Source organism: Lepus europaeus, chromosome 7 (assembly GCF_033115175.1).
Source record: "Lepus europaeus isolate LE1 chromosome 7, mLepTim1.pri, whole genome shotgun sequence".
Taxonomy (NCBI): domain Eukaryota; kingdom Metazoa; phylum Chordata; class Mammalia; order Lagomorpha; family Leporidae; genus Lepus; species Lepus europaeus.
The window spans coordinates 11,332,997-11,353,812 of NC_084833.1; the positions used below are offsets into that span (position 1 = coordinate 11,332,997).

Genomic DNA, 20,816 nt, shown 5'->3' on the forward strand with positions numbered 1-20,816 from the left:
CCGCCTCCCGTTTTTTTTGGCCCACTGCCCGCTCATGTCAGGTATTTTTCTCTGTGGGGCAACCAATGTTCATGTGTGTGTGTGTGTGCACTTTCTCACTTTTGCAATAAATTTTTTCCTTTTGTGCACCCTATTTGTGTTAGTACCAAGAATGCATTATCTTTTTTTTTTTTAAAAGATTTTTTATTTATTTATTTCAAAGGCAGAGTTACAGAGACGCAAAGGCAGAGAGAGAGAGAGAGAGGTCTTCCTTCCACTGGCTCACTCCTCAAATGGCTGCAATGGCTGGAGCTGCGCCGATCTGAAGCCAGGAGCCAGGAGCTTCTTCCGGGTCTCCCATATGGGTGCAGGTGCCCAAGCACTTGGGCCATCTGCCACTGCTATCCCAGGCCATAGCAGAGAGCTGGATCAGAAGTGAAGCAGCCGGGACATGAACCAGCGCCTCTATGGGATGCCGGCACTGCAGGTAGTGGCCTTCCCATTATGCCGCAGATCTGGCACCAAGAATGTATTGTTTAAGATTTATTTATTTTAATTGAATGGCAGAGTTACAGAGGGAGGGAGGGGGGAGGAGAGAGAGAGAGAGAAAGAGAGAGCTAGCGAGTGAGCGAAGGGAGAGAGAGAATGAATGTGATGAATGTTCGATCTCCCATCTGCTGGTTCACTCTCCAAATAGCACCATGGCTTGGGCTAGGTCGGGCTGACACCAGGATCCAGGTCTCCGACATGGGTGCAGGGGCCCAAGCATTTGGGGCCATCTTCCACTGCTTTCCCAGGCATATTAGCAGGGAGCTGGGTTGGAAGTGGAACAGCTGGGATATGAACCAGCACCCATATGGGTTGCTACGTCAAATGTCAAATGCTGGGTCCTAGAATGCATACATTATGCATAACAAGAGCCAGGAGTAAATATGTTAAGATCTCCTCACCCACATCAGTTTTAGACTGTATGGTCTAACTTCTTGGACACTTCTGAAATTCTAGGCTTTTACAAATTCTTGAGAAAAGTATTAGTAAAATCTTGCATGTTTTCTTGAAAACTTCTGCTCTTCTAGGCTTGCCCATTTCAGTAAATGACTGTCTTCCAGTTATTTGAGCCAGAAACCTCAGCACTGCCCTCAGTCTCCCTGTCTTCAGCTCTTGGGTATAGTAAGAGCCATTCACGAGCAGTAGAGGTCTCACTTGCACTCATGGTGGCCAAGCTGCCTTTTTGTGGCCTCTGGTATGGCCCAGTCCAGGCATTCACAGGTAGTTACTGAGCAAACACATGGCTGCACACCACCCAGTACTGGGACTATGTCTTTCAGATTCCATTTTCATTGTCTTCGCCAGGGAATCCTTGATCAACAAAGGTGGGATGGGGGTGGTGGACCATAGTCCTTGTGTCCCCACAGTGACAAATGACATGGACACCAGGATCTCAGTGCACAGAACAGGGACCTGATCATCACTTCGTTGTTGGTCTCCAGGGCTGGAACACACTCTGTTAAGGGCTACACCATCACTAGTGTAGGCTTTGGGGTTTCTGTGGTTCCTGCCATGCTGCCAACTTTTGCTGTGACAGTGCAAAAGCAACCAGAGGGCATATGTACATAGACAGGTGCAGCTGTATTCCAGGAAAACTTCCTTTATAAAAACAAGTGGCAGGCTGGAGTTAACCGGTGGGTCTCGGTCTGCCAAGCTCTGTGCTGGCTGCTCCCTGAAGCTCCTGGAATTCAGCTTCCTGCTTCTTCACCCTCATCTGGTCCTTTTCCTACAAAGCAGGCAGTGCCATCTTTCAAAACCATAACCAGGTCACACGATTCTGATGCTTGAAACCACCTAGGGACCTGTGGTCCTAGAGGAATCCCAGATCCTTTGTGTGGCTGCTGCTACTTTTCCAGCCCCGTCTTGAGACAATCTCCCTTTCTCTGACTGCAATGCAGTCCCACGGCCTTCTTTTCAGTTCTCTGAAACTCCAAGCTCTTTCCTGCCTGAGCAGGTGTGCAAGTTCCTCCTCTGGAGGAAATGGTTTTGACTGAACCACCCTGTGCTGTTTCTTTTCCTTTAGAGCTCAGTGCAGACTTGTGTTCTAAAACTCTGTCCCCTCTTCTCACTGTCTAATCATGCCCAAGGGAGTGTCCTGTTTGTTTCTCTCATCTCACTTCCCTTCACTTGAATGGCTGTGCAACCTGTCTATCCCACCACACTCCACACACAACCTCCAGGATGGCCAGAACAGCATCTGCTTCATCCGCCAGTGCGTCTTCAGCACCTGTCAGACAGCTGAAGCACTGGGTGACCGGATATGTCAGGGCTTCTTTACTGGAAGGAAGATGGTATTTTCATTCTTGTAAATTGTTCAGTGAGCAGCTGCTGTGTGTCAAGGCTTATCCTGAGCCTGTTGAAGACATGGTATCTGCACCCAGGAAGACTGAACTTGCCCAGGAAAGCTAAAGGCATCGACGTGAGTGGTTCCAGAAGGAAAGGTCAGGGTTGTGTAGGGCACAGCATGGCACTGGGGCAGGGGCCCTGGGAGGCAGGTGCCTGTCTTTGACATGACACATCTGCTGACACTGTATGGCATCTTGCAAAGGCTACAGAGACTCTCCCAATATTTTGGCTCAGTTCTTAGGGAGGGTGAGAGTAGCTGTGAATCCTGCAAGTATAAATTAGCTACTGTGAAATGTTAAATCAGAGTTCGACTTCTTAACTTTTTTTTTTGCCGCTGTAAAAAAAGTCATTATAACAAAATAAAACCCCCAGGACTCTGCACGTCCTCACTGCCTTGGCCATTGTGCATGCACCTGCCTCCTTGCTCCCACGGGTCTGCTTTCCACTGTGTGCTTCTCTACAGGAACCAATCATATATTTATGGCCTCTGCACCCAGTTGCTGGCCCAGAGCTCTTAAAATCTGTGCAATATTGTGAGAAATTGGGGTATTTGTGTTGCACTATTTGATCCTGAGCCAAAACTCCTAATCTTAGGATTTCCTGGGTGACAGGAGAATCATTTGTTCCACTGAGGTGATTCTTGTTGGGCTCCTGCATGCAGCTGCTCACTAGGAAGTCAGAGCCCTGAGTAGAAGCTTGGAAATTTCAGCCTCATTTGTCTCCTCTAGAAAGGGGAGAGAGGCTGGAGACTGACAAGGAAGCCTCCAAAAGAATCCCTGAACATCAGGGTTCTGAGAGCTTCTTGGTTGTTAAACACAAGGCAGGTTGCACACCTGGTGAGCCATTGAAGATTCACCATTCTTTTGTGGTAACCTGGTAAGTGGAAATGCTCTGTCTTGAGTTTTTTTTTTAAGATTCATTTTTATTTATTTGAAAGTCAGAGTTACACAGAGAGAGGAGAGGCAGAGAGAGAGAGAGAGAGAGAGAGAGAGAGAGAGAGGTCTTCTATCCTCTGGTTCACTCCCCAATTGGCCGCAATGGCCAGAGCTGTGCCGATCCGAAGCCAGGAGCCAGGAGCCTCCTCTGGGCCTCCCACGTGGGTGCAGGGGCCCAAGGACCTGGGCCATCCTCCACTGCTGTCCCAGGCCACAGCAGAGAGCTGGATGGAAGTGGAGCAGCCAGGACTTGAACCGGTGCCCACATGGGATGCCGGTGCTTCAGGCCAGGGTGTTAACCCACTGTGCCACAGCACCAGCCCCCTGTCTTGAGTTCTGTGAGCTGCTCTAGCAAAGAAGGGGATCATCAGGGCCGGTGCCATGGCTCTGCCTGCAGCACCAGCATCCCATATGGACGCTGGGTTCTAGTCCCAGATTTGGGGGGCGAACCAACGAAGGAAGACCTTTTCTCTCTCTCTCTCTCTCTCTCTCTCTCTCTCTCTCTCTCTCTCTCTCTCCCCTCTAACTCTATCTGTTAAATAATAAAAAAGGGGGGATCATGGGAAGCCCCAAATGGTAACCGGTTGGATGATGAACCAGAGCCCTGGGCCTGCAATTGGCCTCTGCGGGGGTGGGGGGAGTGTCTTGTGGAACACAACCCTTAAGCTCTGGGACCTGATGCTAAGTCCAGGTAGACAGTGTCACAAGTGAATCAAAGTACAGGATAGTCAGTGATGTCCACAGGAAAATCGACCTGTGTGGGAAAAATCCCACCACATTTTGGTGACAGAAGTGTTGAGTTTTTCTTTTTTCATGACTCATATAGAACCCCGGGTAGCTTCCCCATGGAAGTGGCACCTGAATTTCCTAACTGGCGAGCATTTCAACCAGGAGGAAGCCAGTCTCGTTCATAAAGAATCCTCAGTTAGAGGATGGTGAACCTGGCACCTGGGTCTTCTGGGTTAATCATTTTGCAGCAGTTCATGGCACTGATTAGCACATTGGATTCTCACAACAGCTCCATGACACCAGCTTAAGCACATTGGCCAAGCAGCAGGTGAAGGGCAGTGCTACACTGGAGAGACAAGAGGAAAAAAAGTTACATGCACAGGAGAATGAGGAGAGCATTGAAGAAGCTGGAACAACACCAGGAGACAGTGTTTTAAAGAGTGATTTTTTTTTTAGGTCAAATACTGCAGATAATCAGATAAGGTTGGAAACAGATCTTTGGGATTACAACACTGAGGGCCTTGGTGACCTGATGAGAGCAGCAGTTTCAGTTGATGGGAACTGGGGACAAAACCAGTCAAGAGTGGAGAAATCCAAGGAGGTAGAAACGGAGTTTGATTGCTATAAAGCCCATTCTTTTCCCACCTCATGCCCCCGAATCTGCAAGGAGCCCTGGACTGGCCACTGGAGATCTGGGTCCAGCCCAGGCTGAGCTCCCCTTTGTGCTGAAGACCTTGGGCGGATTTCTGCCCTCTCTACCTCTGTGTTTTCATTGATGCAGCAGTTGCTAAGGCACAGATCTCCAAGGTCTCTTCCAATTCTTTGCTTCCATTGTTACAGAGGGGAGTGGAGTAGATGGAGACTTGCAGATGGGCGACTTTCGGGATGGTGCAGAGAAAGCACAAAAGTTTTTTCTTTCCCTCCCTCCCTCTCTCTCTCTCTCTCTCTCTCTCTCTCTCTGTCTCTTTCTTTTGACAAAGCAAGGTTTATTTAAGCCTGAAACCTCCTGCTGCAGCAGCCAAGAGGCGGGCTCCAAGAAAGAAAGACCCAAGAAACTGGCTGAAGAGAAGTCTTTTACTCACAATTTCGGGGGAACAATCAATCAAAGAGGGAGATGAAATCCATCAGAGGGCAGGAATTGTAATCCTGTCTAGCCTACTCATGATAAAACAAGCAAAAAGCCATCAAACAGGCAGGATAGACCATGTCTTTCTAGTCTCATGATAAAACTAGAAACTCAGGGGGCTGGCACTGTGGTGCAGCAGGTAAAGCCGCTGCTTGCAGTGCAGGCATCCCATAGGGACGCCGGTTCATGTCTTGGCTGCTCTACTTCCAATCCAGCTCTCTATTATGGCCTGGGGAAGTAGTAGAAGATGGCCCAAGTCCTTGTGCTTCTGCATCTACGTGGGAGATCTGGAAGAAGCTCCAGGCTCCTGGCTTTGGATGGGCACAGCTCCGGCCGATGTGGCCAGCTGGGGAGTGAACCAGCAGATGGAAGACCTCTTTCTCTCTCTCTCTGCCTCTCTTTCTCTCTCGGTGTAACTCTGACTTTCAAATAAATAAGTAAATCTTTAAAAAAAAAAACCTAGAAACTCAGAAAGATGGGATTGGCACTTTTGTCTTATTAAAGGGAGAGAAGTAACCGTTTTGTACACTCTTAAAGGAATTCCCCCTTTTCTCACCCCAACAGAGCTGACCTAACTTCCTATTCGTTTATCTATCTCCTCACATTCCTTCCCCCAGCCCCTGTGTCCCAGAAGAATGGACCCTAACTGCTGTTAGGGATATGAGGGCAACAGCCACTCTGGCCGCTTTGAAGTATGAAATTTCCTTGCTCACAGGGTACAGTTATCTGTCACCCAGGCTATTTTGTGTGTGTGGGTTTCCTGAGGTGTAGGGCCTGTAACATAGGACTAACAGGTTGGGTAGAGGTAGGAATGGAACTATCCCCACAAATCCAGTATTAATTTAAGCAGGGCAGGTGTCGGAATCAGGTGTCAGGTTTTCCCTACCTGGAAAATAGCAGGCGTGTTAGTAAGTGCCTTTTCTGAGATGATCCACACTGCTTCCACAGTGTCAGAGTTATCCCCACCTCAGATACATCAATAAGGAGGCTCTGGACACAGAGCATCAGGTGCGGTTGAGGATCAGAGTTAAGCAGGATGAGAGAGTGTCGAGTTGGTAGAGTTGCTGAGAAACAACAACCCGGTAGGAGATACAGAGAAAGGAAGTCTGGCTCTGCCCACCCACTGCTCAGAGAAGGGAGCACAGGATGGCTGCTGTCAGACAGCTTGGTGTGCTAGTACCTTAGCTTACACAACCCATGTGGGAGGGGCCGGCCTAGAGCCAGAATATTACACACCCCATGTTTTATTTCTAAAAGCCCAGTTTCATCACCTGTGACTCCTCTGGCCTCGGCAGTTCTAGCAAATAAAAACTCACCTGGGGCCTTGAAATTTCAGCTGTTCTGACCATGATGGACGTCAGCAGGATCTCTGGCAAAGAGGATGCAGGAGCAAAAGGATAAGGATGCCTAGACATCGACTTCTTAGGGAAATCAGAGGCTGGAACTATTTACAAGAGTAAAGTTTTGTATTTGGTAACAAGAAGGACCCCAAACCAAACAATCCCAAACCCTAAAAAAATCCCTTGCGGTGCTTCTGTGGCAAAGGTAACTTTGATGGCACCCGCCCTTTATTGAGTATACCCCTAACTCATCAGAATGCAACCATTTGCGTGCTTATTTATCATAATGAACAGTAACATGTAAGTAATTACATGTTAATATAGAGTATGGGGGCTGGCATGGTGGCATAGTAGGCTAAGACTTTGCCTGCAGTTCCCACATCCCATATGGGCACCAGTTAGAATCCTGGCTGCCCCACTTCTGATCCAGCTCTCTGCTATGGCCTGGGAAAGCAGTGCTCAGGCTCCTGTACTCATGTGGGAGACCCAGAAGAAGCTCCTGGCTCCTGGCTTTGGATTGGCCCAGCTCTGGCCATTGCAGCCATTTGGGGAGCGAAGCAGCGGATGGAAGACCTTTCTCATTGTCTCTCCCTCTCTCTGTCTATAAATCTGCTTCTCAAATAAATAAATAAATAAATAAAATCTTTAAAAAATATAGAAGGATAGACAACAGTTTCTCTTTGAAATGAGTCTTTTTCCTTTTATGAATAACAATGTGGTGGCCTCCTGGTTCTGCAAAATTTCTTTTTTTTAAAGATTTATTTGAAAGTAAGAGTTACAGAGAGGCACAAGGAGAGAGAGAGAGAGAGAGAGAGGTCTTTCATCCTCCCCAAATGACCCCAATGGCTGAAGCTGGGCTGATATGAAGCCTGAAGCTAGGATTCAGGAGCTTCTTCCGAGTCTCCCACGTGGGCACATGGGTCCAAGGACTTGGGCCATCTTCTACTGCTTTTCCAGGCCATAGCAGAGAGCTGGATCAGAAGAGGAGCAGCTGGGACATAAACTGGAGCCCATATGGGATGCCAGCACTGCAGACGGTGGCTTTACCTGCTATGCCACAGTGCTAGGTGCTCTGGAAGATTTCTTATTGAAGAAGTTGAACACTATGAATTTACTGCATTAGTGAGGACAGCTTATAAAAGACCTGATCCTGTTAGAGGATGACTCGCTCTCTCCAGACATCTTTCAGATAGGTTCCTTACTGCTGGGAAAGAACTTCCCTCACCTCTTTTAAAAGGATTTGTTCATTTATTTAATTGAAAGACAGAATGACAGAGAGAGATGTAGCGAGAAAGAAAGGGAGAAAGGGAGAAAGAGAAAAGAGGGAGAGAGGTAGAGGGAGTTTGGGAGGGAAGAGGAGAGAGAGAGAGAGAGAGAGAGAGAGAGAGAGAGAAGCGCGTGAGAGAGCTCTCCCATCTTCTGGTTCACTTCTCAAATGGCCACAACAACCAGGTCTGGACCAGACCAATGCCAGGAGCCTCAGACTCCACCCTGATCTTTCACATGGGTGGCAGGGACCCAAACACTTGAGCTCTCCTCTATTGCCCTCCTAGGTACATTAGCAGGAAGTTGGCATGGAAGCAGAGCAGCCAGGACTGGAACCAGCTCTCTGACATGGGGTGCCAGCATCAAAAGCAGTGGCTCAAGCTGCTGCTTCACGATGCTGACCCTTTCTTCACCTTTGATGCCTCACTCAAATGTTGTTCCTTCAACCAGGCTTATTCTCTGCTTTCTTCATCTCTGACTGCATCACTGCCGGGATCAATCATATCATCTCTTTTTTTCCCTCTGAATACCATCCCCCCAATGCTGCTGTTTGAGAAAATTGCTCACATGGGATGTCCTCTCTTTTGGTCCATAATTCCTTTGAAGTCAGGGACTATGTCACGTTCACCAAAGTTCACTCCCCTCTTGTCATAAATAGATCTTTGAACATATCAAATGCATTTATTAAATAATGAATACACATTTATTAAATAATGAATCATTGGAACTGTAAAGATTAGGTGTCTAGAAATTTATTCCTCCAATCTACAGTCTCCTACATGAGAAGCACTCAGATGTGTGTGCACAAAGATCCATGGATGTCCTCGTGCAGAGAGATGCATATGCCCTGGGAAGCTTTGTTAAAATGCATCTTAAATTCCTATCTTTTACTTCATTGAGGAATAGCAGGGTTTAACCAGGCTAAATGGAAGCTTGAAGAGCTGGGTGCAAGCAGTTGGAGAGATGTTTCCCTCAGTTTTCCAGGAAAGAACAAGGGTTATAGAGCACAGAAAGGAGATGATCTCTTTTGCCTTTGGAATCTTGGATTTGCTTATCTGGAGCCTTGGATCACATTGGAATAACACGATGGTTCTGGGATTACCACTGATTGGCTGCATAGACATTTGGGATGACCAGACCCACCTGAAAAACACAAGCACATGGGGGCACATGTGATGGTTTGGATATGGTGATATGGTGTGTCCCTCACAAGTCGATGTGTCAGAAGCCTTGTCCCTACTGTGGTGGTGTTGAGGTAGTGGGACCTTTAAGAGATGGGGTCTGGTGAGAGGTAGCTAGATCATGAGGGCTCCATCTACTGGGGCTGGATTTCACAGGAGTGCATTAGCTTTTGCAAGAGTGGGTTGTCATAAAGGGAGGCCACCCCACATGTTTGTGGCTGTTTGCATTTCTGCTTCTTCTATATTTTGATGTAGCCAGAGAGGACCCTCGTGAAGACTCTAGCACCTTTCTGTTTGCACTTTTAAGACAATAGAGTCAGCGGCCAAATAAATTTGTATACTTAGAAGTTATTCAGTCCCCAATATTTTGTTATAATAACACTAACTGGAGTAGGGCAGTGAGCTCCTGAGGTTGGAAGAAGAATGACATGCAATGCATGGAAGACTTTAGATGGAGGACTGCTGCTCTTGGGAAAGTACAAGTAACATGAAGACTCTTCTGTTCTCCATCCTCTTTGGGGCATCTTCCCACCCACTATTCTCCCCAGGACTCACATTGTTGTGTTGACAGCAGGTCAACTGGCAGCCAAAGTGGGAAGATGTGCATGCAATGCAGAACTCCAGGGTGCAGAAGATGAGCAGCATACCAGAAATAGCCATCTCAGGGTTCTGGAAGCAGAAGGCATGGGGAGGACATGAGCACTGGACTGGGAGTCCAGACATCTGAGCTGGAATAGTGGCTCTGCGCTAGACCATTTCTGTGGCTTGTGGGTAGTCCCCTGTTCTCTCCTAGCTTCATGGGGAAAGTATCTACCTGGGTTTTGTGACGTTCAAGTGTGAGTGGAAGAGAATTGTTATTTGAATTTACTACCGGTTCACCTCTAAGGGAAAGGAAGGCATTGTTTAAGGAAAACTCTGGATAAGTTGCTTTAGGAGTGTTTTCTGAATAAGTCGAATCTGAGCATAGAATTGATGTGACCTTAGGGGTTGCTCTGGTGGCTGTGCTAACAACAACTCGGAGGAGGCCAGGCTGGAAGAAGAGAGAGTAGGCAGCAGGCTGTGTCGGGAGTATAAGAGAGATGTGGTGGCTTGGGACCATGTGGAAATATAGGAACTGGGGGAAAATGATTGATTTCTGGATGGGTTTTGAAAATATAATGAACAATGTTCTCTAAAGAGTTACCTGTAAGATGTCACAGACAGATGGGGCCAATGATTACTCCAAGGTTTTGGGCCAGCAAACGTAACCAGAGGGTTGCTATCCATTGAGATAAGGAAATCCAGGTAGAGAAGATTGGGAAGTGAAATCTGGAGAACCTGATTTGTGAATTTCAAGCTGAATAGTGGGCTATAGGTTTTGCCAGACTGGAGTGTGGGAGGTGGAGCTGTGCATTCAAGAGTCATTGTTATAAGGAAGATGTTTCAAGACAATTAACTGGGTGGGATTGACAAGCCAATTAGCAGAGAGAAAAAAGAAGAGGACCTATGATTGAGCCTAAGAGATTGGTGAAAAAGAGAAGAATCAGCAAAGGAGATGAAGACAGCAACCATCCGGGGAGGGACCTGGAAGCAAGGGGAGTCAGCAGAGAGGAGGAATGATTGGGGCGTGGGAGCAGAGCAGGTTTTTGGAGATATGAGGAGGAAATTGTGATTGGAGTGGGTCCAAGAGAGAACACGAGAGGAGAAAATTGGAGATAGTGAGTGTAAAAAATGCTCTTGGCGAGGAGGACTAAGGAAATTGCATGGTAGCTGAGAGGAGAAGCACATGGAAGAGTTGTTGGCTTGGTTTTTAAGGTGGATGCAGGAGAAGCAAGCTTCCTGGCTGTTGGAATATGACTCCAGTAAAGGAGAGAAAATTAATCAGGTAGAGACCAGAGGAGGCGGGGAAGAGGAGCAGAGTGTGAGTGAGTCAGGGAGGATGAATCAGTTGTGCAGGTGAAGGGACTGAGTTAGCTCACAGAGAGTCACCTGTCCAATTCAGTAGCCACAATCCCCCTGGAGCTGTTGAGCACTTGAAATGTGACCAGTCCCAAATTGAGATGTACTTTTTTCTTTTTTCTTTTTTAACTTTTTGACAGGCAGAGCGGACAGTGAGAGAGAGAGAGAGAGACAGAGAGAAAGATTTTCCTTTTGCCGTTGGTTCACCCTCCAATGGCCGCTGTGGCTGGCATGCTGCGGCCGGCGCACCGCGCTGTTCCGAAGGCAGGAGCCAGTTGCTTCTCCTGGTCTCCCATGGGGTGCAGGACCCAAGTACTTGGGCCATCCTCCACTGCACTCCCTGACCACAGCAGAGAGCTGGCCTGGAAGAGGGGCAACCGGGACAGAATCTGGTGCCCCGACTGGGACTAGAACTTGGTGTGCCAGCGCCGCTAGGCGGAGGATTAGCCTGTTGAGCCACGGCGCTGGCCCTTTTTTCTTTTTTTGACAGGTAGAGTTATAGACAGTGAGAGAGACAGACAGAGAGAAAGGTCTTCCTTCTGTTGGTTCACTCCCCAAATGGCTGCCACGGCCGGCACTGCACCGATCCGAAGCCAGGAGCCAGGTGCTTCTTCCTGGTCTCCCATGCGGGTGCAGGGCCCAGGCACTTGGGCCATCCTCCACTGCACTCCCTGGCCAGAGCAGAGAGCTAGACTGGAAGAGGAGCAATCAGGACCAGAATCCGGTGCCCATATGGGATGCCAGTGCCACAGGCGGAGGATTAACTAAGTGAGCCATGGTGCCGGCCCCTTGAGATGTACTTTAAGGACAGAATACACGGTGGATTTCAAACATTTTGATACCACCGAATTGAAATATTGAATTAATAATTTTTAAAAACTGATTACAGGTTGAAGTAACAACATTTTAAATGTTAGGTTAAGTAAAATATTAAACCTAATGTCACTGTTTTGTTTCTTTAATATGGAAACTGGAAAATTAAAATCATATATGCCGTTTGAAGTATACTTCTGTTAAACAGCATTGGTCTAGAGCACAGGTTGGTAAATTATGATCCATGGGCTAAATTCTGCCTGCTGCCTACGTTGTAAGTCATGTTTAACCAGAACATAGCTCTGCTTATTTGCTTACTGTTTTCTCTGACTGCAATGGGGCAGCTGTAGCTACAATACAGACAGTTTAGCCAGCAAAGCTTACAACATTTACTATCTGGTCCTTTAGAGAAAAACATTTGCTGACCCCTGGTCTATAGGAATGGGGAGAAGTCAAAGGATGGGAATAGGGAAGCTGGTTGATGGGTCCATAGACATTACATGCACTATTACATTTACTCCTCTGAATACATAGAGTAGGTCCTGCTTTACAAAGGCAGAAACCAAGAGTACTAAAAGTCATGTGCTTAAGGCTACAGGTCAACGATTTGAGGTTGGCTATGATTCTGATAACACCAACTTTCCCCACAATGCTTGGTGAGGATGCTTGCTTGTTGTACCCTTTCTGGTGATTTTTCTAAACACAGCTGTCAGGACCTGTAGGATCTTTTGTTAAGAGGGATACTCACCACACCCCTGGTCTCAAAGGGGACATAATAGTTGGGGAGTTTATGTGTGCTGATGATACTTATATCCGTGATGAACAGTACGATTCCAACTGCAGAACAGATTGCACTGAAGATGTTCACGCCCACACTGCCGTTCAGCTGAAAAAGAAGACACAGATGGTCTGGGTGAGAGAAGAAGGCCATTATAGCTGAGATAGTAGAGATTCAACAAGTGTTTCTTTTATTCTCCCCAATTTTTATTGTGTAAAAATTTACCATCTTAAATTGAAAGTTCAATAGTAATAAGTAGTTTCATAATGTTGTGTAACCATTACCACCATTCAACTCTGTTTCCATCAAAGAGCATTTCTAAGTGTAAGTGTCTAGAACTCTATGTTTTCAGCAAGGAAAGAGGTGGTCTGTGCATGGAGATTTGGGGGTAAATCAGCTTTGAAAAATGCTAGGTTCAACACAGGTAAGCAGATCTGCAGGACTTTTAAAAGCTTTTAATAGCGGCTCACTAGGCTAATCCTCCGCCTGTGGCGCCAGCACACCGGGTTCTAGTCTCGGTCGGGGCGTCAGATTCTGTCCTGGTTGCCCCTCTTCCTGTCCAGCTCTCTACTGTGGCCCGGGAGTGCAGTGGAGGATGGCCCAGGTCCTTGGGCCCTGCACCCACATGGGAGACCAGGAGCAGGCACCAGGCTCCTGGCTTCGGATCGGCGCAGCACACTGGCTGTAGCGGCCATTTCGGGGGGTGAACCAATGGAAGGAAAACCTTTCTCTCTGTCTCTCTCTCTCTCAGTGTCTAACTCTGCCTGTCAAAAAAATAAATTAAAAAAAAAAAAAGCTTTTAATGAACATTGTGGATCTTCCAGAGAGGGGGCAGTAAATAGAGATTTGTTAGCCTAGCTGTCTTTACAGAGCACAATGTGGGACAAGAGTTCTCAGAAATGATCTTTGGGAAACACTAAACCCATTTATCCCATAAGAGTCTTGGCCCTAGTGTCTTGAGATGCAATAGGCTCAGACACTCCAAGAGTACAAAGGTTTGTTCAAGTAGATTTTCTGAGCTTGCTTGGCTGGATTCCTCTGGGAGGCAGGTGCTGGAAACTTTGGGACTGTTCTAGGAATGGCTTCAGGCTCTCTTGGCTCCTTGCTTTTCTGGAGAGGGCCCCGGGCCCCAGGGAGCTGCGTACGTCCATCTGCAAGGGCCTCCCAGGGAGGCCTCATCTTTTCTTTCTGATGCTTTCTTTATTACCTCTCCCCTCCTCTGAATCCTCTGGGGTCTTTGCCACCTTCAAGTCCAGGCTCATATGGCTTGTGTGTCTGAGCGAATATGTGTGCAAGATCCCTGTGTCTGGTTAGAATAGTAGGTTCAAGGACGAGGGAGGAATTGTCTGTTAGCCTCATTTCATCCTTTGTGACACTATCCTTTGGGGCTCCTGCTGGGAGAGCTGGACTTACCAGGCAGGAAGACTTGGGCTGATTTTCTGCCGCCACTGACAGTGATCCTGAAATGATAAACTGACAACGAAGAGAGGGGGTTCAAAAGGTGATCATGGCTTAGGTCACTGTTCCTCAGGCTTCCGTAGTTCTGGCCACTCACAGATTCTCCCTGTCTCTTTGCTGGGACCATAAGCTCACCACAGGGTATACAATAAGTGAGCTGTTTTGCACCACGTGACAGGGAAGTGAGGATGGATAGACATAGACTGTAGGGTCCAGCAGACCTAGTTTTAAATTCTGGCTTGAAAGTCATGTGTTCTTTGGTCAAGTTACGACTTTCTCATCTGAAAAACAGAAGCACTTCTCTCTCTTCCTAAGTGTCACTGTCATGGGATCATTGGGGTCCTGCATCTGGCACTTAGAATAACTTGCACATGGGAGACACTCCAAGAGTGGTTGCTTACTTCACTCTCTTGTTTCCCCATATGCATGCTGTACTGCTTTCTAACCTTTATGGTATGACTCAGCAGACTTAGGCACTCTGGAGGGGACAAGGAGGGATTACCAGCTTCTCTGCTGCCTTTGGCAATAGGCACCATAATAGTCTTTGCCTGTTTACTTATCTCGAGGAGCACACTTTAGTTACTCAGGTACATATTGTGCCTCTGATGCCGAGCATCAAACACAAAGCTGATGGAGTAGATTCTGCACATGTCATCTCAACACTGGCATTCTCTACATATTGTGGTCACTGGGGTTTTCCCAATGTGATAGCCAGAGTGGTCTGAAAGGGTATGAGCTACAATTGAACAAAAACCTACTGTTTGCTTTTCATGAACACTACATGAAGAGCTTTTAAAAAATGGCTTCACTGAGATATAATTCACACATCACACAGCTCACCACTTGAAGTGTACAATCTGTTTAGTATATAGAGTTGTGTCACCATTACCACAACTAAGTTGAGAATATTTTTGTCACCTGCCCCCAAAGAAACCCCATCCCCATGGGCAATCATGCCCTTTTACTCTCTAACCCCCCCCTCCAACTACTTGAATTGTTTTTCAAACTTGGCATGGTATCCCATCAAGGACTACTGTTAGCCCTAGTTTACAGTTGGGAAGACTGAACCTTGCAGATTTTAAATAACGCACCAACGCTCACCCAAATAAGTAGCAAAGCCAGGAATCAAACCCAAGCAGCTTGACTCCAGAGCCCACGTTCTTAATGCTGTGGGCGATTCCTGTGTCATGGAGTGGAAATAGTCATTTATAATGAAAACGTATTCTTTCTGATCTTGCCTTCCAAGGGAATGCAATATTTTCCTATAAGTGGGAAAAGAAATCTCAGTTTCACAAGCTTCTCATTATGGAAACTTGAAGGGAAGGAAGAGAAATAAGAAATGGAATTTATAATTATTTATTTATTTGAGAGGTAGAAAGACACACAGATTTCCCAGCTGCTGGTTTACTACACAATAGTTGGGGCTGGTCCAGGCTGAAGAGGGGAACCTGGAACTCAATCTGGGTCTCCTACGTGAGTGGCAGGGACTCAACTACTGGCACCCTCATCCACTTCTTTCTTGTTTGTGCATTTACAGGAAGAGGATATTAAAACTCTGTGTGGCATAGACAGTTCTGAAGGAAAAGGGCAGAAAACACCCAAACTGCCCTGCAATCAAAAGTGAGGAAGGTCGTGCAGGCTGGGAGTACTAAGCAGCTTGGCAGAGGAGGGGAAAGCCAGCGAGGGGTTTGAGAGGCCTGCACTGAACGCTTGCCCACACTCAGTAGAGTCTAACGCTCAATAGCACGTGTTTGTGCGGCCCTGATGTTAGTCCCCTCTTAGCCCCAAACTCCACCAAGGTTAGATATGCAGACATGGGTGCCTTATGGGTGGTTAGTGGAGCAAAAGCAGCCAAGCTCCAAGTCTGGGTCTGTGCAGAGGAAAGACCATGGCCTTGGCAGGTGAGCTGTGTGTGGGGACCACGGAGCATACACTCCAGACACTGAGCTCTGCTGTTCTGCAGACCCAGCGCGGGGGTGGTGGGAGATGGCTCTAGGCTGTTTTGTTTCAATTGTAAGGGGTAGGGTGACTTGGGTTGGCATCCAAGTTACGCTGGAGTTTTGTGGTTTGTGAGAAAAGTTGCATGTGCGTCACAGGTGGGTATGTGAGTCAGCAGAAAGATTGTAACAGAAGAGAGAAAAAGGAGAGAAGGAAGTGGAGAAGAGGGGAGGTGAGGAAGGGTGTGTGTGTATGTGGAAGGGGACATTAGGGAGAGCAAAAAAGAGTCACAGAGGCCATGAACTGGAGTGGAGAAGGAAGCACGGAGGTTCTCAACCTTCTGTGGAGTCGTGAACCACTCTGAGAATGGAATGAAAGGTAGGAACCTTCTAGAAAGGTACAGCATAATTAACATGCCTGATACTTGGCCAGACAGGGCCTCCACAGCCCAGCTGTGCACTGTAGGCTGCGTCTCCTCTGCCCTGGCTGTTCTGTGGCTGGGAAGCCACTGCTGGCCCCTGGACAGGATCTTTCTTCTGCAGCTCAGGCTGGTGGGCCTCTGTTGGATAATACTAGCGGGCCATTCCCAGGGCATTTTTATACATGAGTGCTTTTTTAGTGAATAAAGAAAAGGTGCCAACTCTAGGTTGATGAACCAGTGGTTCTATGATCCTCAAGGTGGGTGAAGTAGAAAAGCTGTTCTTGCTGGGTGGCTGCCACGTGATACTGGGGACTGAACTGTGTCCCTCTGTCCTCCCTGAATCTTTTTTTTTTTTTTTGGTATGCTGAAGTCCTATCTCTCAGTACTTGAATGTATCTGAGTTTAGGAATAGAGTCTTCAAAGGGGTGGTTAGGTTAAATGAGGTCATTAAGTTGGACTCGAGTCTAATACAACTGGTGTCTTTATAAAGAGGAGACAAGGACAAAGACAGGCACAGTGCAAAGACCACATAAAGACACAGAAAGAAGATGACCATCTGGAAGCCAACACACAGATCCCTTGACCTTGGACTTGTGGCTTCCAGACCTGTGAGATCACACACTTCTGTGTGTGGTCCTTTGGCATGGCAGCCCTCACATGCCAACACATGGGGTTAACAGGCCTCCCAGTGCTGTCAGGGCTGGGCACCTTCTGCAGGGCACAAGTTGCATAACTTGACAAAGTGGCCCTGGGTCAACTCCCATGCAGGGGCCCCACCTTCCTTACCCAGCTGCCTCCCCAGAAGGGAAAGCCTCCATAGAAGGAGATGGGGACGTAGTACTCGGAGCGGAGGGTGGCCATGACCACGCCGAGGCCTAGGTGCGCCAGGCGATCAGGATCTGGACAGCCTGTTGGGAGAGCCACATAGTGAAACCTTTGTTTCTGAGACTGTGTCCTGCCTCCCTTTGGAGCCACGGTTTCATTTTAATAATTAATTTTATTTTCCTGGTCTAAAAAGTTACATGGGAAAAATAAAAATAAAATAAAAACTACCCACAATTTCCCCCCAGCTGGAGAAAACAATCATTTACTTTTTGGTGTATACTTGTCTACTACTTTTTCTAATATATACCTTGATAATATAAACTGGCTGGGTATTTTATGAAGTTAATATTTCACTGCGAATGGTACTAAGTATTCTTCAAACACTTTCTTAGGGTCTCCTAGATGTTTGGAATATTGGGACTTTGGATGAGTGGGATTGTTTCTATTTTTTTCATTCTACATAATATTGCAATGAACAGTGCTGTGGTGTGGAAACTGGTCTGGGTGTCTCCCAAAGATCCTTTCCTAGTGCCTTCAGAGGGAGGATGCCCCCTGACACCTTCATCTCAGATTTCCAGCTTCTGGAACCATGAGACAGCACATTCCTGTTGTTCTAAGCCACCCACTTTATGGTCCTTTGTTAAGGCAGAGCCAGGAAACTAATACAGATAAATTCTGCATAAATTGCTTATAAATTATATATACACACACACACACATATGAGACAAACATTGCATTTGATTCTATTTTCCATGAAAATATTTTGAATACCCTGTACATATATATTTTGGTGCAAAAATTTTGAAATACATGCATGCTTTTTATAATATAAACTTTAAAAATTTTATCCATTTGTTTACTTAAAAAGCAGAGTGATTGAGAGAGAAGGAGGGAGGAAAAAAGAGAGAGAGGGGGAGAGAGAGAGAGAGAGAGAGAGAGAGAGAGATCTATCTATCTTGCATCTGCTGGTTCACTCCCCAGATGTCCACAACAATCAGGTCTGGGACAGGCTGAAAGCTGGGAGCAAGGAAGTCCATCTTGGTCTCCTGTATGAATGGCAAGGGCATAAGTACTTGGACCGTCCTCTGCTGCCTTCCCAGATGTATTAGCCGGAAGCTGGGTCAGAAGCAGAGCAGCAGGGACTAGCACCAGCACTCCAAAATGGGATGCCACTGTCCCAAGTGGTGGCTTAACTCACTGTATCACATACCAGCACTTTCATGAACTTTTTGAAGACTGCACATATGCATGGATTTCAAAAATTTTGCACAAAAAATAAACTTATTTTTTCATTTCATTTTCACAAACTTTTTGAAGTCCTCTTACATATGTATATCTTCAGCAATCGTGGTAGCAAATATTTCCTTAAATTCACAGAAATGCTCATAAATTATATACACTGCCTATCCCTTACTTTCTCCCATTGACCAGGTATTTTGGGGTGTGTCCATATAACTATATAAAGAGCTTCTTTGATCCTTTTGTAGGTCTGATTCATGCCATTCTTAGTATGTACAATACATTGGCTTAAGCAGCAATACAATGAAGGATATTTTCTCTGTTTCCATTCTTTGACCACAAACTATCCCGTCATTAATAAACACACATACCACATTTCTCCCGAGTGTAGGGAGAATAGCCTCAGAAATGGAATTATGGGGTATTTTGTAAATTCACCCTCCATTCAGGTTGTATCAATCCAATCTCCCAAGAGCAATATTTGACAACCTGGGCTGTCTGGAGCATATATACTCATGTCATCCTTTGGATTCTTCGTGAAATGGACCTGCTTGCCCTACTCAGAATAGCCTTTCAACTCTTGTGATGGATTCTTATTTCGTCGATTATGTGGACTCATTTTGTTGATTGTTGTGGACTCATTTTGTTGCTTGTCTAACTGGCTTTTTCTTTTCCTAATCAGCAAAGATTAGATTCAATCCCAATGAGTTTCAACTCCACCTTGGGTACCTACTTTGTGCTTGTTAGACCCACTTTCTTCCAGAAAACAAAAAAAGGGATGCTGGCAACAGAATGAACATTCAAGGGCACCACTTCTGGGATGCCATTCTTCCTCTTTCCTAAAACGCCTAAATCAGAAAATATAAGGCTCTCTGCTGAGGCTTCTGGTGGTGCTACACAGCTGATCATCATTGACACGTGCTTGACAAAGCCAGGCCAGCTCCAACCTCACTTGGTAGACTTGGAGTTTCTGTAGCTCCCCAAAAACCTTCCCCAACCTCCACCCCCAGACATATGGTCTCTGACTTGCAAAGCAAAACCACACTTACCCCTAAGGCTTTGCCTTCTTTCAAAGGTTTATGAGTAGACAGCTCATTCGTACTTGATACCAAGCCAACTGAATTCCCGGGAATCAGGTGGACTTGGGGCTGGTTGTCTGGACCCAAGGGCACCTGAGACATGACTCCTGGGGCCACAGGGTATTTGTTGTGGGGTGCCACCACAAACACAGAATTTGCCTTGGGGCCTGCTGCAGTCATAGAATTCATGCTCTAAAAAAAATGCCACAGAGTCATTCTTCACATGTATATGCATTTGAGTTTACATTTTAAATGGTCATTATCCAAAAATCAAAAAATTACAAATGCTGGCAAGGATGAAAAGAAAAAGGTACCCTAATATACTGTTGGTGGAAATGCAAACTGGTTCAACCATTATGGGAAACAGGATGGATATTCCTCAGAAAACTAAAAATAGATCTACCATATACTCAGCTATTCCACTTCCGGGAATTTATTAAAAGGAAATGAAATTAGCATATGAGTTACCTGTACTCCATGTTTATAGAGTCTGAATGCCCAGTAGCTAAGTATAGAATCAACTTAGATGCCATTAACTGATGATTGAATAAAGAAAATGTGGTGTATATATATATATTTACATAAATATATATAATGGAATATTACTCAGTTGGAATATTACTCTCCAGTTGCAACAAAATGAATGCAACTGGAGATCATTATGTTAACTGAAATCAGACCTCAAAAGCCAAATACCACATGCTTTCTCTTTTTTGTGGTTGTTAATATATAGAGTATAAAAACTAGACATATGTCATATTATTTGGTACATAGTTATAACTATTCCTTCCCTGAATAATATTAAAAGACCATATTAAAAAGAAGGGAAGTGGAGGAGGGGGAACAGCGAAGACTCTTGGAGTACTTGTAATGTGTTGTTCTTAATTTGTATGTTGGTTCTGTGTGTGATCAGAGGACCAAATACCTTTTTACCCATACACTGATGTGCATTTCTTGGCATGTATACTGCATTTCAATAAAACTTTAAAAAGTAATAAGCAAAAAATTAAAAACATTTAATTTACAGATAATTATTACATATATTATTTATGGGCTGCAGTGTGCATTTCAATACATGTAGACAATGTACTGTGCTTGGATCAAACATTTAGCATTTCTTTGTGTTGAGGACATTCAAAACCTTCCCTCCTGGCTATTTTAAAATAGGTGACTAATGGTCAACCACAGTTATCCTACTGCGCTGTAGATGTTAGGAGTGTGTTTCTACTTAAGAAGGACTTCAGCTACCACTGGCTCCTTTGAGCATCTCTAGGAACTTATTAAGCCTGTTTTGGAGATAACACTTGATACCAGCTATTGGGCACTTGAGAGGTGCCAGACAGTTAATGATTCATCAATATTAATCATCTCCATCAC

At 45.9% G+C, this 20,816-nt stretch overlaps 1 protein-coding gene across 1 annotated transcript; it reads right to left on the reverse strand.

Moving 5' to 3' along the window:
• Positions 1–8,820: 8,820 nt before the first annotated feature.
• MS4A8 (membrane spanning 4-domains A8) lies at positions 8,821–19,628 on the reverse strand. Its single transcript, XM_062197392.1, is given in 8 exon segments — positions 8,821–8,876; positions 8,879–8,912; positions 9,506–9,619; positions 12,450–12,587; positions 13,893–13,952; positions 17,083–17,186; positions 17,189–17,204; positions 19,410–19,628. Coding segments are annotated over 8 exon segments (741 nt in total).
• Between the last annotated feature and the right edge of the window lie 1,188 nt (positions 19,629–20,816).